Genomic DNA, 16290 nt, shown 5'->3' with positions numbered 1-16290 from the left:
TCTTAAAATTTAGTAAAATTAATTTTATTCCTAAGTGAATAAGAATAAATTTTAGTTATGATATTGTTTCAATAAATTTTAAATTTCATATAAAACATGTTAATCATATTTTATTAAATGTAAATAATTTAATTATATCGAATTACATTTACAAATTCCATTAAAGATACAATCTAAAACTTAATAATTAATAATATTATTGTAATTTACTTTTTAATTTAAAAATTTAAAAACGCAAATAAAATCTAAATCTCAAATGTTGTTATACATGTCTCGAATGCTATTATAAACGAATAAGAGCCACCTCTTTATAACATCAAAAATTTTGACATACAAATAAATTGTTATAAAGAGGTTGTTCAATTCATTTAAAATTTGAAATTTTAAGTGTTGAATTTAATAGGGATTAAAATTGAATTATAAAAATTGTTTAGTCTGTTGCTGAAAATCAAGTACGAAATATAAATAAATTATTTGTTAAATTTAATATTAAAATTTGAAATTTTGATTTTTATGTTTTTACTATTAATTTTATTTTGAATATAAAAAATATGCTGTGAAAGTTAGAAGGTTAAATATAAATAAATATCATAAAACTAAAAAATGATTAATTTATGCTTAATATATAATTTAGTACTAAGTTTGATATTTTTATGTAGTATATGTATTATTTTTGGTCTAATGTGGTATTTTATTTGACAAAAATTAAACATTTTGATAAGGTAACAAATTAATTTTTTAGTGTTTAATTCGAATTAGAGTTGATCTGATAAAAATTCATAATTAACACTAAAAAGTTAAAACTATTACCTTTAGGTACTAAAATATGTAACATTTGTCAAATTACAGATATTAAAGTGTACTGAAAAAAGTGTCAAACTCGAAATTAAATGATATATTAAGTCATTAATTTAAATGATTGTGAATTTATTTGTAATAATGGAGTTATTATTAAGCACGTTATCAGTGGAAAAAAAACACAATTATGATTAAGATAATTATATGTGTTAGATTTATTTATTTATTAAATTTTTAAATATAATTCAATAGACACTTGTCATAATCTAACCTTTGCTCTTTTTTTTTCTTTATAAAATATTAACTTAATACACAAAGTAAAAAACAAAAAAAAAACAATATAATATAATAGCTCCTTTGGTTATTAGTGTAATAATAACCTGCTAGTCTGTATGGTATTACCGTCGTTAACTTTTGTTACTGCTACGTAATAAGATTTAAGTGCTGTAATTATATTCGCAAATTCGTGAAAAAAATTTTGAAGGGCAAATTCGCGAAAATTTGAAACCTCACAAAATCCCGTCAAATTTGATCAATTTCAGTTTAACAATAGCCTACGTGGAAGAATCTGTTTGGCTCTCCTTCCCCCCAAATTTCAAACCATTCCCATTTCTTAGGGTTTTCGTGGCTCTGTTCTCTCTTCTATCTCCACTTTCCGGTCTGTAAAATTTCCGGCGAGTTTTTTCCCAAAAGGATTTCCGACCGAAGATTATTCCATTTTCATCGTCAAACTCACGAAACTCGAAGAACTGCCCCGCTCTTTTTTGAAGCCAAGAGTCTTCAGTTTGTTATTATTATTATTATTATTACTTCATTTTCCCTCCTCACCTCTGCTCAATTTGTTTATAATCAAAACTAGAGCTGCAATTTTGATAGGTTTTAGCGTTTTAATTGGAATCCCCTGTTTCGACGTAGAAATCAAATAACTTTCTAATTTTGGTAAGTGGTTAATTAATTACTTAAAAAAAAAAGAAGCTTGTTTCTATTCGTTTTTCTTTCATATGTTACGAACTGGAAACGCTATGCATTTGGCAGGTATTAGCGATGAAAAGTCAAAGCGGTTCGTCGAGGCGAAGTTTATCAATTGTAAGTGTCTCATCAGGGAGGAAAAAAATGTTGGAGAATGGAGGTTCCGACTCTTTCCGAAAACTCGTACCATCTTCCCATTCTATGTAAGCTTCTTTTTTTTTTTTCATTTCGAATCTTGTGTTTCATTTATCCTTACGAAAAGTAATAGTTGAACTGAATTTCGACGATTTGTTGAAGCTTTTGATAAGGAAAATTTTAGGCTATGATGTGTGAAAGGCACAGTTGAGTTTGTTGGAGTTTTGTTAAGAAAAGGGATTATTGAATTTGAGTGGATTGAAGGAGGACTGTAAATCATTTAAAATATATTCTTCTAGTAGTTTTTTAAGGGATCTTTACTTTAATTGCTACTGCTTGCATAATCTTTAAATATTTCGAGGAATACCTGGTTGGAAAATTTGTGGGTCGCTTCTGGTTCTGGATGATGCTATACTAATGTTTCCGGAGTTTATTCTTTTCTAACGTGAGGTTAGCTCTAGAATATTACCTCGAAAGCCTGAATTGTATACATATTTTAGGAGGTTGTCTTTTGCAAAGGAAGAGCGTATCGACTGTGGAGTGGTATACTAAGTAGGGTTTGAGCTAAAAAAACATGAGCAACTATGATCTTCTTTTTCCTCTTTACCTTGGATGTTTTGTTTATGTTGCTTGGCAATACATCCTAAATAGGAGCATTCAATATTTCCCTATTTTTTGGAGGTTCATACTCTTATCTTGATAAGGATGTGCCCACTTTGAGGTTTAGAATATGTGTCTAACACAAGTACTTTGGCAAAGTTGAAAGGGTTGGAGCAATATGTTTCTCTTCTAGTTCTGCTTCTTTAAACGCAAACCTTCCTTTCTTTGCTTTGAAATATGTTTGGCTTCTTTATTTTGAAATTTTAATTCTACAAGAGTAGAAGCTACTAATGAGTAGCAACTTGCAAAAACAGTGGACATGTAATTTTTTTCTGTTAGTCTTGTTCATTGAAGAAAATATTTGGAAATTCATGTTTTAAATGTATACATTCTGTCAAATTATTGATGAAAGTTGGTACAGATAACTAATATAAAATATTATCTTCAAAGAAGTAGTAACGGAACTTTTTGTTTTAAATTGCATGTTGAAAGGTCACTTTCTGGAGAGCGTACTGTGAAGAGGTTGCGGCTGTCAAAGGCTTTGACAGTACCTGATAGTACAAGCATTTATGAGGCTTGCCGTAGGATGGCTGCTCGTAAGGTTGATGCTTTACTGCTTACTGACTCTAATGCATTACTTTGCGGAATCCTCACAGACAAGGTTTGACTTATATCCTTGTGGACTGTAACAAATTCCTTTACACCTAAATCTTCAAACAATTTGAGGCAGCTACAAGATTTAATTTCTTTACTCGAATAGAATATCTTAGACCATTCTATCTAAGGAGCTTGACAAGTGGCCTTTGCCAATCTATAACTACGACATCTCTTATTTATGGAGTTTTTATTTTTTAATGTCTGAAGGACATAACAGCAAGAGTGATTGCTCGGGAGCTTAATTTGGAGACACCCGTTTCCAAAGTGATGACCAAGAATCCTGTATTTGTTCTTTCTGACTCTCTTGCTGTGGAGGCGCTCCAGAAGATGGTGCAAGGTTGGCCTTTTGTGATGAGCAACCACCTTTATGTGATACATTTTTTCATCTTTTACCATCTAATGTTCTTATTTTATTATAAACAGGAAAATTTAGACACTTGCCTGTTGTACAGAATGGGGAAGTTATTGCCTTACTCGATATAGCTAAGTGCTTGTACGATGCTATTGCTCGAATGGAAAGGGCAGCTGAAAAGGGGAAAGCCATTGTTGCAGCTGTTGAGGGTGTAGAAAAAAATTGGGGAACTTCTATATCTGGTTAGCGGATAATGTTTTCTTTTGTCTTTGATGGAGTGGCTTTTGTACTTTTTTTGCTTTTGGTCATTGGGTATTCATATGGTGTATTTAGTTTTGGTATCAGCAAACGAGTTTAAATCTGTGCAATCTTTTGGATGATATGCAGGTCAGAATACATTCATTGAGACACTTCGTGAGCGTATGTTCAGGCCGTCACTGTCTACAATTATCACAGACAATCCAAAGTAGGTAATACATATATATATATGGTCCTTTGGTCCTTTATCCAGTATCTGTTAATGATATTCTGTTCATACTTCATACTATGAGTAGCATTGGTTAACATGACGCCTATCTGTCAGGATTGTAACAGTTTCACCTGATGACACAGTTTTAGTGGCTGCAAAAAAGATGCTTGAATCTCAATTAAGCTCTGCAGTTGTGACAGTTGATAACAAACCACAAGGAATTTTAACGTGAGTATTTTAAATCAAATTGCAATTCACCATTGTTTGTTATGTGGCCAAGGGAGGGAAGTAAGGAGTATTATAATCTGTTTTTATTACGCATAATTGTTATAGTGTCATTGTCATATATTGTTAGTTATGCCTTTGAGTTTCTGACAGTTCAAAGGATATATTGATGCGGGTAATAGCACAAAATCTGCCTCCAGAGACTACCCCAGTTGAGAAGGTAAATTTTTCCTTGATCTTGTTTTATGTTCTTATGTCAGCAGCATTTTATCCTTATGACTTGACCTTATACGCTTTAGTAGCAGCTTATTCGCATTCTTGAGTTATAGTCATTTTGCCCTTAATGTGATGCATAGGTCATGACTCCTAACCCAGAATGTGCAACAGTGGACACATCAATTGTTGATGCTTTGCATCAGATGCATGTTGGGAAATTTTTACACCTTCCTGTGCTAAATAGAGGTGATATGAGTTACTACCTTCCAAAGAATATATTGTTGCATGTAGATCAAACTACTTCTTAATAATATTCTATGGTTGTATGCAGATGGAGAGATTGTTGCTATTGTTGATGTAATCCACATAACTCATGCCGCTATTGCCACAGTAAGTCAAGTCAATATCTTTCAAGGTTATGATGTTCTTGAAGTAATCTTACAGGATAAATGCTGTAGTGTATGAATATTTATTCCAAAGCACTTAACAAACTTTTTAAAATATTTTTGTAAATGGATTTGAAAATTCTGAGAAGAATATAATTATTTTTTTCTTCTGCTTGGCGAAATGGTCTTATTATTTTCTTCAATAACCAGGTTGGGAGCACTTCTGGAATCAATAATGAGGCTACCACAACAATGATGCAAAGGTTTTGGGATTCTGCAATTGCTTTACCACCCAATGAAGATGATGATGAGGCTCGAAGGTTTCCTATATTGATGTTTCTCTGATTATATAGTTGTGATTTTTGCTGTTTCTGTTTACTAACTTATTGATTGGATGATGTTTCAGTGAAAGTTCTTTGAAGCTGGCTTCTGAGACAGGGAGATGTCTTCCCTATCCTTCATCCTATTTGCCAAATACGTTTGGTTTCAAAATACAAGATAGAAGGGGTCGAATGCATAGATTTATTTGTGGTATGCTACTGTTTCGGCTTATGAGCTAGTAATTCCGTGAAATATGGTGCTTTATTTTGCATGCAGCACAGGTGCAAATCTTCTGTTGTCTATTAACTTGTAAAATTTGTGCAGCCTAACCAAAACTTGACAAGTTCACCTATAAATGAACTAGCTCCAAGATTTGATCATTCGATTTTTTTTTTTTGGTCCAAGTTCTAATCATATGTTTAATATCTATGTGTGATTAACATGTGGTTAGTGGTGCTTCATCGAGATCATTATTCTAGTGGACATGCAGGCCTTTTTCCACATTTTTTGAGCATTATGTTCAGTAGATATTATAGGAGGGTTCTAATTCTTCATCGACACCCTGCATGTTTTCTTATTATTAGGTCCAGAAAAATTGTATTTTAATGGGCATTTTGCTTATTGCTCTGCAATACAGATACACGAAGTATGACAGATGTAATAACTGCTATCCTTCAGAGGCTGGAGGATGACATAGACAGGAACAGGGTGCCTCAGATTCTGGTAGGCATTTAGGAATAAAGATTTATTAGTTTATGAAGAAGATGAAGATGATGGGTATCTAACATATATCTTATGCTAATTGGCCGGCATATTATGCAGTATGAAGATGAAGACCATGACAAAGTTGTACTGGCATCAGACAATGATCTTGCAGCAGCTGTGGAGCATGCAAAATTGCTTGGTTGGAAGGTATATAACTAAACTGTCTTTTTATGGATAGAGCATTACAGTAGAATTCACCGTTACTCTCAAATGATAATATACGTATGTATGATTACGATTTGAAACTTCAAATTGGATTGGAAACACATTGAGAGTTCTGTAATATGAATTTGCAGGGTTTGAAATTGCATCTAGATTATTCAGGAAAACAAAATCGACGAAGGGGTTCAGGTTCTGGAAGTTTGGATTATGCTCAATCAGATGCATGGGCTGCTGCATACAGTGCGGTTGCAGCCGGGGCTGCAGTTGTTGCTGGGCTGAGCTTATTAGCATACTTGAGAAAAGCCGGTAATTAGCACTGCTGAGAAAAAGAAAAATCCTCATTTATAAATTACTGAAAGGTCAACTTGGCTTTGAGGGATTTCTTGTGCTAGATTTCTTCCCTGATTTATTAGGTCAACACTCTCATTGGCATGGAAATGAAGAAATTCATTTGTTCTTTTTTTCATTGCTTTGTGGGTTGGTTCTTCTTTGCTACCTGCATAGCATACAATTTGAACTAAACTGTGGTTGTCTCCATTGTTTATCACTTCAATTTTTTTTTTTTTGCAACTTATTTAAGGGTTAAAGGGTGGAATAATCACATTGTATAAACAAAATAAATTGTAGCATTTCATGAAATGTAGTTTCTGATTTTCGAGAAACAGCTCCCAACTTTGTTGTTGTAACTTCTTTTTGTTCTTTTTAAGTATGATCCAAATTTTTATCATACCTATGTCCAAATCCGCTTATCATATTACTATCTACATTATCTGTTGAATAGATGAATTTGATAAATATATGCATTTTACAATGTAAAATATATTATTGATTTCAATTTGGATATCTAATTCTGTTATTTGCAAAAATAAAATAAATTTAAATATCTAAAATTATTATTTTAAAATTAAAATAGATGTGAAATAAAAATTTAAATACTAGAAAGTAAAATGAATTCTATATTAAATCCCTGGGTTCGCTTTAAATTCAATGCATATGATTATAAAAATGATGGAAATAAAATATTATGTAAATTTAGAATATCTGAATCCGCATGCTTCACTGTGCTAAGAAGCTCAAAAAGGTCCCAAAGCCTAAAATGCCCAATTCTTCAAAAGTTGTCGGCTGGTGGTTGGCTCGGCTCTGAAAAGCCTGATTTTGGGTATGTGGTTGAATATATATAATGTATTAAGCATTTCATTGCTATCACGATACAATTGGATATTAACTTAATTAAATAAAGATAAAAATAAAATAAATTGTAAATCTTATACATATATGTATACATAAACAGTTCCCTTGAGTCGTTTTCTTGGGAACAAAAACAAGAACAATATACAGTAATTCCCAGGTTCCTTATTCTCTAAGCGAAGTATCGAAGAACAGAGCATAATTTATGGAGGACATGATTCGTCTTTGCTTTCCTTTAGCATTTGAGATCGCCATCAAAGCGTGTTTACCTTTGTAAAAAAAAACAAAAACCAAAAAATTTCATTATGGTCCATTTTAATAAATATTATCGCTATTTATATATTTATCATAAATTAATTTAAATAAAAATATTTTTATTAAAACAGTAATTCACAGTTATTTGAAGGAAAATTATTCGATGAAATTTTCTATGAGTAGAATTTAAAAGTTGATAAATATACTATTTACCGCTTAATAAAAATAATTTTTAAATATTAAAAAAATACGTAACAGTATTACTTACTTTGAGACACATCTAATTGAGTGATGGAATATGGGTTACATAAAATCTGAAATTATTCCACAGCAAAGCATGGTTGGAAGATTATAAAATGCATCACGTGCATTACATTTACTCTGTTCTAAACCCTGATTAAATTAATAGTACCCACCGAAACTTGGCCCATTATTTCATGTTCTGTTAGTGGAAGAAAAAAGTTGAAAGTCTTTGTCCCATCTACTCTACTTTTCTTTATAATTTATGTAATCAATTTGGATTAAATTAAAGTGTTTGCTTTGTATTTAGTGATATTACAATTTCTTTTAATTTATAGTTTACAACATAATTTATTTTGCCTTTGAATATACCCTCAATAACGGTTCTTCTCTTGTTAATTTTATTTTAGAAATCCATTTTACTTTTAAGTATATAATGAAACTCGAATTTTCAATTTTAAAATATGCGTAGATTATGAATTTTTTTGTCCATTATATTATGTGTTGATTTTATGTTGTAGTTATTTGAATATATATTTGTATTTGTGAGTGTAATATTTATTTTATAAAATTGGTTTAATTTTATCAAAATTTCTTATACTTTAGTAAAATTTAAAATTCAGTTCTTATATTTTAATTTTAAAAAATTTGATTTTAGTTATTTATGGTACATGGCAATAAAAAAGGAGCATAATGAGACTTTGTTAGCTCTCAACTTTTTTAGTTTTTGTTAATTTTGCTCAAACTCTTGTAAATTTAAAAAATACATTAAAAAATTAAAAAAAAATTTAAAAATTTTGGTAAAGATTAATTTGACAAAAACTATAAACTATAAGTATTAAAAAAGTAGTTCTTTTTTTTTTTAGTTATCAGGGTAAATGTGCAAAATGCAAATCTAGATGAAACATTATTAAATTTTTACAAGAACTCAATATTATAAAATTAAAATACAGATATTATATTTTAAATCTTACTAGAATACATGGAGGTTTGGCAGATTTAATCCTTTTATGTTTTTTTGCTCTTGTTTCATTGTATTTCACTATTCAGGTGTTGGAACTTTGAGGAAAATAAAGCAGCTCTGGTGGAGGAAACTAATATATGAGTTGGAGAGTGAGTGAAGGAAAAAAAGGAAAGAATCTTTATGAATTTATATCATAACACTAAATGTAACTACAAACCCAATTTATTTACCTACTTAACCCTTCTAATTAACTTATAAAAAAAACCCAGAAATAATCCAAATGCAATCCTTGAAAATGGACATGAAAACTTCATACAAATGTCAATTTCTTTGTCTCTTTATTGCTTTTGCTCTTTAAGAAAAAGAAAAAAAAGAAAAGCAAAACATTCACTTCCTTTATCTTTTCCTTCTCTGTGGGTCTGTCTTCTTTGAATTCTCAATCAAGTTTTCACCTTTTTTTTTTTTTAATGATTGATTTTGTTCAAGTTTTAGAGGTTCCAGCTTTAAAAAGCTTCCATTGAGTAAAAAAATCCCATCTTTTTTCAGCAGGCTTCAATGGGGGAATCCAAAGCCAGTCCACCACCTTCATTTTCCTTCATTTTCTCACTGTTTCTCACTGTTGCATGCCTCTTTACACCATTGGGAGCTCAACAGCAGTCACCCATCAAGACCATAGTGGTGTTGGTGATGGAAAACAGATCCTTTGACCACATGCTTGGGTGGATGAAGCAACACGTCAACCCTTCAATCAATGGAGTAACTGGAGATGAATGCAACCCGGTTTCAACAAAAAACCCGAACCCGGAATCCATATGCTTCACCGACGATGCTGAGTTTGTGGATCCGGATCCAGGTCACTCTTTTGAAGCTGTTGAACAACAGGTGTTTGGTTCTTCCACCATTCCTTCCATGTCTGGTTTTGTGGAACAAGCATTGTCAATGTCCAAGAACCTGTCTGAGACTGTAATGAAAGGGTTTAGACCCGAGTCAGTCCCGGTTTACGCTGCTCTCGTGAAGGAATTTGCAGTTTTCGACCGGTGGTTCTCTTCAATCCCCGGTCCAACCCAACCCAATAGACTCTTCGTTTATTCAGCCACTTCCCATGGTTCAACCAGCCATGTTAAGAAACAGTTAGCCCATGGCTACCCACAAAAAACAATCTTTGACTCTCTCCATGAGAATGATAAGGATTTTGGGGTTTATTTCCAAAACATACCCACAACTTTGTTCTATAGAAACCTTAGGAAATTGAAGTATGTTTTCAAGTTCCATCAGTTCGATTTGAAGTTCAAGAAAGATGCTAGGAAAGGTAAGCTTCCTAGCTTGACGGTGATCGAACCGAGGTATTTCGATCTTAAAGGATTGCCTGCAAATGATGATCATCCATCCCATGATGTTGCTAATGGCCAAAAGCTTGTTAAAGAGGTGTACGAGATATTGAGGGCAAGCCCTCAATGGAACCAGACACTTTTGGTGATTACTTACGATGAACACGGTGGATTCTATGACCATGTCCACACCCCATACATCAATGTCCCAAGCCCAGATGGGAACACCGGTCCGGCTCCTTCTTTCTTCAAGTTCGATAGGCTCGGTGTTCGAGTGCCGACGATCATGGTCTCTCCTTGGATCAAGAAAGGCACTGGTAAGTTAAATGTTGATGCCTTTAGATGCATGCGATTGCTCTGCTAATATTGGGGTGGCTCTGTTGCAGTGATTAGTGGTCCGAAGGGTCCTTTCCCGAACTCTGAATTCGAGCACTCATCGATCCCTGCAACGATAAAGAAAATGTTCAATCTATCTTCCAACTTCTTGACTCATAGAGATGCTTGGGCCGGCACTTTCGAACGCGTTGTCGGAGAGCTATCCTCTCCTAGAACTGATTGCCCAGGTATATTTTTCTTCAATTTTATGTTGCAAGGACTTTTGAATGAATGACATATACGAGTACGTGTTTGATATGGTAAAGACTCAATTATACCAATAATTAGTTTCATTTGAAATAATTGCAGAGAAGTTACCGGAGGCAGCACCACTGAGGACAACAGCAGCAAACGAAGACGCTGGTCTCTCTGAATTTCAGAGCGAGGTAGTTCAACTAGCCAGTGTGCTTAATGGTGACCACTTCTTGAGCGGCTTTGCCGAGGAGATGCACACAAAGATGAGCGTAAAAGGAGCTCATGAGTACGTGAAAGGCGCAGTTTCAAGGTTTATAAGAGCAAGCAAAGAGGCCATAAAGTTGGGAGCCGATGAATCTGCCATTGTTGATATGAGATCATCGCTTACAACTCGATCTTCTTCGATCCACAACTAGTTTATCTATTACAGGTTTTACAAATGTCTTGTAATATGTACTAAAACTAACTTTTTGTGAAAGAATTGTCTCTGAATCATGAATGTGATGAAAATTAACAGTGTCAAAATCCTACTGTATAAATATAGTTGCCCCTCTTTGTAGAACTTGGTCTTGATGGTCTTTGACAATCCGTATATTTTTGTAGTGTTCCTCTATTTTTACGTATTGTAATCGTTTATATACATAAATTTGTGTATTTAACGGATTTTTTTTAAATTAAAGAATCTTGTTAACATGAATCAATGGTTAGTAAAGATAGACATAATAATGATAAAATGCAAATAAAAATTTTCACATATCTATGCTTGAAACAAGTAATCATTACAATGAACCAAACCTCTTTGTACATAATGTTTGCTTCAAACTAGTCTTTTGATACTCAACAAGTTATAAAGAATCTTGTTAACATGAATCAATGGTTAGTAAAGATAGACATAATAATGATAAAATGCAAATAAAAATTTTCACATATCTATGCTTGAAACAAGTAATCATTACAATGAACCAAACCTCTTTGTACATAATGTTTGCTTCAAACTAGTCTTTTGATACTCAACAAGTTATAAAGAATCTTGTTAACATGAATCAATGGTTAGTAAAGATAGACATAATAATGATAAAATGCAAATAAAAATTTTCACATATCTATGCTTGAAACAAGTAATCATTACAATGAACCAAACCTCTTTGTACATAATGTTTGCTTCAAACTAGTCTTTTGATACTCAACAAGTTATAAGAGAAAGTTACAAAAGGACTTCGAGTTATCCTTTTTTTTCTTTTTGGCATTTGATAACACCATTTTTGAATCCTCCAAAGTTACAAAGTGCAGATCAATGTCAATGAATGAAATTCGATAAAATTCGATAAAATTCGTGATTTGAAGACAGTATGTAGGCATCTTGGTTTATATTCCTAGCTTAAGGCACCATTTTCAGCAACCAAAAGAATCGAACTAACCTTATACGGAACATGGACTCCCCCAAGTAGATATGTCCATGAAAAGCTTGATATATTGGTTCTCGATTTCAAGCTCCTATAAACATAACCACGAGATTAGGTTCCTTTTTTCCAGATGTTAAATGGTGTTTTCTTCATGGATAAAGGTTCAAAATTAAACCACAACGGGAAAGAAAATAATCGGCTAAAGGCTTCATAATTAGTCCAACTAACTAGTCTAAATCTCGATCCTCTGCAGTTGCAAAAACCCTTTTCCCTCCCTAGGCTTTGGCTTACTTAAAGAATGGACATTAACACTACTGTTCAAAGTAATATGAAATGCATAACCTAAAAGACTATAAAACTATGAACATTAAAAGGTGTTTTCCTTCATGGACTAAGATTCGAAATTACACAGCATAGGAAAGAAAACGATCGGCTAAAAGCCTCATGTTAACACTACCATGAAATAAGATACCATTCCATATTTCTATGCCTTCTAAACGAGATAAAATTACAGGTAAAAACAGCCAAACCCGAAGTTTAGCTCAAATAGTTCATCAAGCTCAACCTGGGGGTGAATTCATGTAAGGCCGTGTTCTGAATTTGACCCCCAGCACTTATCCAAATCCAGTACCCATCTAAAAGTGGATGGCATTGCCACTACTGTTCGAAGGAGTGTGAAATGGATAAACCTGAAGACTATCAAACTATGAACATTACTACACTGCAAAATACCTTTCCGAGATTCGAGGCTAGCTGTTCCAATTTCTCAATCTCCAGCAGATGAAGCAGAGATTAAAAAGAAAAGAGCAGAAAAGATTCCTTATTCCTTGAGCTAATTGAAATGCCTTCAAAATTCATAAGAACGAAAAATGATTGAACTATTTCGGAATTTTCTACTAAACCCATAGTTCCTGATTAATAATTGCAGAGATTGACCAATTTAAATAATGAAATCAGGCTTTTTAGTACCTTTTGAGAATTGGGAACGGCGGCGAGAAGAGCGCGAAGAGAAGCTACGAAGTTCTTATAACCTCAAGCGAGCCTCATCGAGGGCACAATTGCCGCTACTTCCAGTTCCACTCATTTCCAGGTGATGGCCACCATTGGGTGTCGAATCACCATTGCCTAAAACAGAATTGTTGGATAGAGAAGGACCGTTAATGTAATTAGTAGAAGGGGTTGTAGGATTGGTGGACCACAAGGCAGGATTGCAGAGCTGTGGGATTTTCTTCCAATTTTCTCAACAAGGACTTCGTTTTTAATGTAGAAAATGGAAAAAGGAAAAATAAATAATGAAATAAAAGTACTTAAAACAAAAACGTCGACAGCAGGGTTCGAACCTGCGGGGGCAGTGCCTAACAGATTTCAAGTCTGCCTCCTTAACCACTCGGACATATCAACAAGGCTATGAAACATGCTTTCTGTATAAAGCCTAAATTTGATTGATAACTATTGCCCATTATCTATTTTTTTTAATATTTTATAATAAATTGGCTTTTTTATAAAAGTAACCCTAAAAAATAAATTAATTATCAAAATAACCCACTTTTTTAATTATGTACAAAAATAACCCATTTTCTACAGTAAAAAGTGGTGGAGCCATATGATATGGCGCCACCACGTTGCCACGTCAGCCAGGGGTATTAAAAAATTATTTTTTGGTGGAGCCATGTTGAATAGCGCCACCAGTATAAAATACTAGGAAAATACTAAAAAATCTAGAAAAACGGTGGACTTAAAAAAAAATTTCATTTTTGGGTGGAGCCATTCTAAATGGCGCCACCACTTTTCTGATTTGTCAGGTTCTTATATTTTTTTTACTTTTTTTACTTTTTTAACTTTTTTTACTTTTTTCTTATATTTTGTCTCTTTCTTAGATTTTTTTCTTTTTTAAGTTTTATATTATTTTCTTGATTTATTTTACTTATTTAATTTATATTATTAATTTTAAAAAATTGTAATATATATTTAAAATGTTTTATAATATTTTTTAAAATTTTAATTATTATTTTTAAAAATATTTTTAACTTTATATATATTTGTGAAATTATTTATTTATAAATTTTAAAAATGTATTTTTCAAATTAATTTTTTAAAATTTTAAAAAAATAATTATTTTTCTTTTTTTTTTTAGTTTTTTGAAGTCTAATTTTTTTTATTTTATTTTGTTTATCTATTTTATTTATTTTTATTATGCATTTCAAATCAAATTTTAGATTAGTTTTTCATAGATTTTGTCTTTTTCTTTAATTTTTTCCTTTTTTTAAGTTTTATATTATTTTCTTATTGTATTTTGTTTATTACTTTTATAATATTTGAAATGTATGTTTAATATATTATTAATTTTACATAGAATTTTTAAATTAAGATTTTATAATTTTTTTGTCATTTTATTTTAGTTTATTTAATTTATTTATTTCTTATTATTAATTTTAAAAGTTTGTAATGTATATTTGAAATGTTCTATAATATATATTTGTTAAAATTTTAAATATCAGTTTTAGATTTTTTTTAATTTTAAATGTATATTTCTCAAATTAATTTTTGAAAATTATAAATATTATTTTTTAAATATTAACCATATTTTTAATAATATAAAATATTAAAATAATTTAAAGATATGATCTTTCAAATTTATTATTTGTTTTTATTTTTTAATAATATAAAACATTTAAACATTTAAATTTTTAAATAAAATTTGTATAAAAAATTTTAAAAATGTTAAATATTTTTAAAAATAAATAAAAATTATAAATTTAAAAATTCTATTTAAAATCATTTAAAATATTAAAAAATATTTTAAATCATTTTAAATGTTTTATAATATTAAAAAATATATTTAATATTTAAAAAATAATTTGAAAATATATTTTTAATATTTATAAAAAATATATTATAAAACATTTTTAAAAAATACATTTCAAGTTTTTTGAAATAAATAAAATAAATAAGGACTTAAAAAAGAAAAAAGAAAGTCAAAACTTAAAAAAAAAAAGGCTGAAACAAATAAGTTGGCTGTTAGACTTGAAAACTGATGGCGCCAAATTATTTGGCTCCACCAGGAAATGGCAAAATTGCTACGGGGCCCCCTATACTCTAAAAAATCACAGTATTTTGGTGGAGCCATTCTTTATGGCTCCACCTCTTGGTTCTCTTCTATATATATAGTGGTGTAGTTGTTGTGTTAAGTGGAAAAGTTCAAAAAAATTGTTAAAAATGAATAATGATGTGTTTTTGGTGTATGTTGTTTTTTATGGTGAAATTGTAAAAGGTGATATCGGCTGTGTATTTCAAGGCCGGAAAAGAGTAGGTTTGCGATTTAAAAAAAATGTGAAGCTAGCAAAAATGAAAAGAAAGATCAGTGCGAAAATAGTTATCCGTTGTGGAAGGGCGATGTCCAAATTATTTTACAAGTTTCCAATCTCTACAGATCCGTTCAAATTTTGTGCGATGCAACTGTTAGACGATGATAACTTGGGCACTATGATGGAAATATGGTGGTCCACTGGGAGTGTGAACCCCCAACCAGTTGAATTATTTGCTGAGTTAGCAGACTTAGAGCCTGTTGAGAATGTTAGCCCAATAAGTCAACATCGCGAATTTGATTTTGATCTTAATGTTGGATGGACAGGCCAATTAGAATGTGGTGGAACGTCGCAGATACCCAAAATTCCTGATTATGGTGGGAGTTCGTACAACAACCCAACCATCGGTCCCCGTCTACAAATACATCCGGAGGTGATAATAAGCACTGAGACAAATGTCAGAGAAATGACCAATAATTGTGAAGATTCTGATCAAGACGTTGAAGATTTTAGTGACCCCGATGTTGATGAGGTTCCGGACGATATCGATGATGAAGGCCCGAAGGAGGTTAAAGATGTTCACGGCCCTTCATTCTGTAACCCAAGTCATAGTATTATTTTACGAAATAAACCTGGGGGCAACATGTTAAACGTAGATCCAGATGCAGCGCATGCATCTGAGTTCCCTGAGTACGTTGATATAGTACCTGCTCATAGATTGGCGTCAAATTCACAGTTCGACGAGTTGTTCTTTGGGCAACAGTTCGAGAACAAGGCGGATTGTGTGTTTGCCATCAAACAATACAACATGAAGTTGTCGATTGATTACAAGGTTGCCAAATCTACACCGACATTATAAGTTGGGGAATATTGGAGAGCTGACGATGGGTGTGGTCATCGAGTTCGTGCTGTATTTATACAGAGGAATCAATAGTGGCAAATACGAAAATTAGAAGGGCGTCATACATGTACTGTCCCACGC

At 31.9% G+C, this 16290-nt stretch overlaps 2 protein-coding genes, 1 long non-coding RNA gene and 1 other non-coding gene across 4 annotated transcripts; 2 read left to right on the top strand and 2 right to left on the bottom strand.

The window, feature by feature from the left end:
- The first annotated feature begins 1343 nt into the window (after window positions 1-1343).
- On the top strand, window positions 1344-6717 carry LOC107922984 (CBS domain-containing protein CBSCBSPB5). Its single transcript, XM_041080623.1, has 16 exons — window positions 1344-1581; window positions 1675-1737; window positions 1834-1970; window positions 2995-3163; window positions 3367-3496; window positions 3583-3753; window positions 3899-3977; window positions 4095-4208; window positions 4359-4425; window positions 4562-4667; window positions 4753-4811; window positions 5018-5127; window positions 5214-5338; window positions 5766-5851; window positions 5951-6040; window positions 6190-6717. The coding sequence occupies exons 3-16, from the start codon at window positions 1843-1845 to the stop codon at window positions 6367-6369; spliced, it is 1614 nt and encodes a 537-aa protein (XP_040936557.1). The 5' UTR covers window positions 1344-1581; window positions 1675-1737; window positions 1834-1842; the 3' UTR covers window positions 6370-6717.
- Window positions 6718-8868: 2151 nt separating this feature from the next.
- Window positions 8869-11254, top strand: LOC107924324 (non-specific phospholipase C6). The gene is made up of 3 exons (XM_016854719.2): window positions 8869-10347; window positions 10417-10593; window positions 10715-11254. The coding sequence occupies exons 1-3, from the start codon at window positions 9258-9260 to the stop codon at window positions 11014-11016; spliced, it is 1569 nt and encodes a 522-aa protein (XP_016710208.1). The 5' UTR covers window positions 8869-9257; the 3' UTR covers window positions 11017-11254.
- A 250-nt stretch (window positions 11255-11504) lies between these two features.
- LOC107924325 (uncharacterized) lies at window positions 11505-13412 on the bottom strand. The gene is made up of 3 exons (XR_001691763.2): window positions 12973-13412; window positions 12736-12848; window positions 11505-12094 (listed from the first exon to the last, which is right to left on the bottom strand). It is a non-coding gene; the product is annotated as an uncharacterized lncRNA (long non-coding RNA).
- On the bottom strand, window positions 13323-13404 carry TRNAS-UGA (transfer RNA serine (anticodon UGA)). The gene has a single exon. It is a non-coding gene; the product is annotated as a tRNA-Ser (tRNA).
- Window positions 13413-16290: the final 2878 nt, after the last annotated feature.

Source organism: Gossypium hirsutum, chromosome A11 (assembly GCF_007990345.1).
Source record: "Gossypium hirsutum isolate 1008001.06 chromosome A11, Gossypium_hirsutum_v2.1, whole genome shotgun sequence".
NCBI lineage: Eukaryota > Viridiplantae > Streptophyta > Magnoliopsida > Malvales > Malvaceae > Gossypium > Gossypium hirsutum.
Note: the sequence above shows the minus strand (reverse complement) of the source record. Positions and strands in the feature narration are given on the sequence as shown.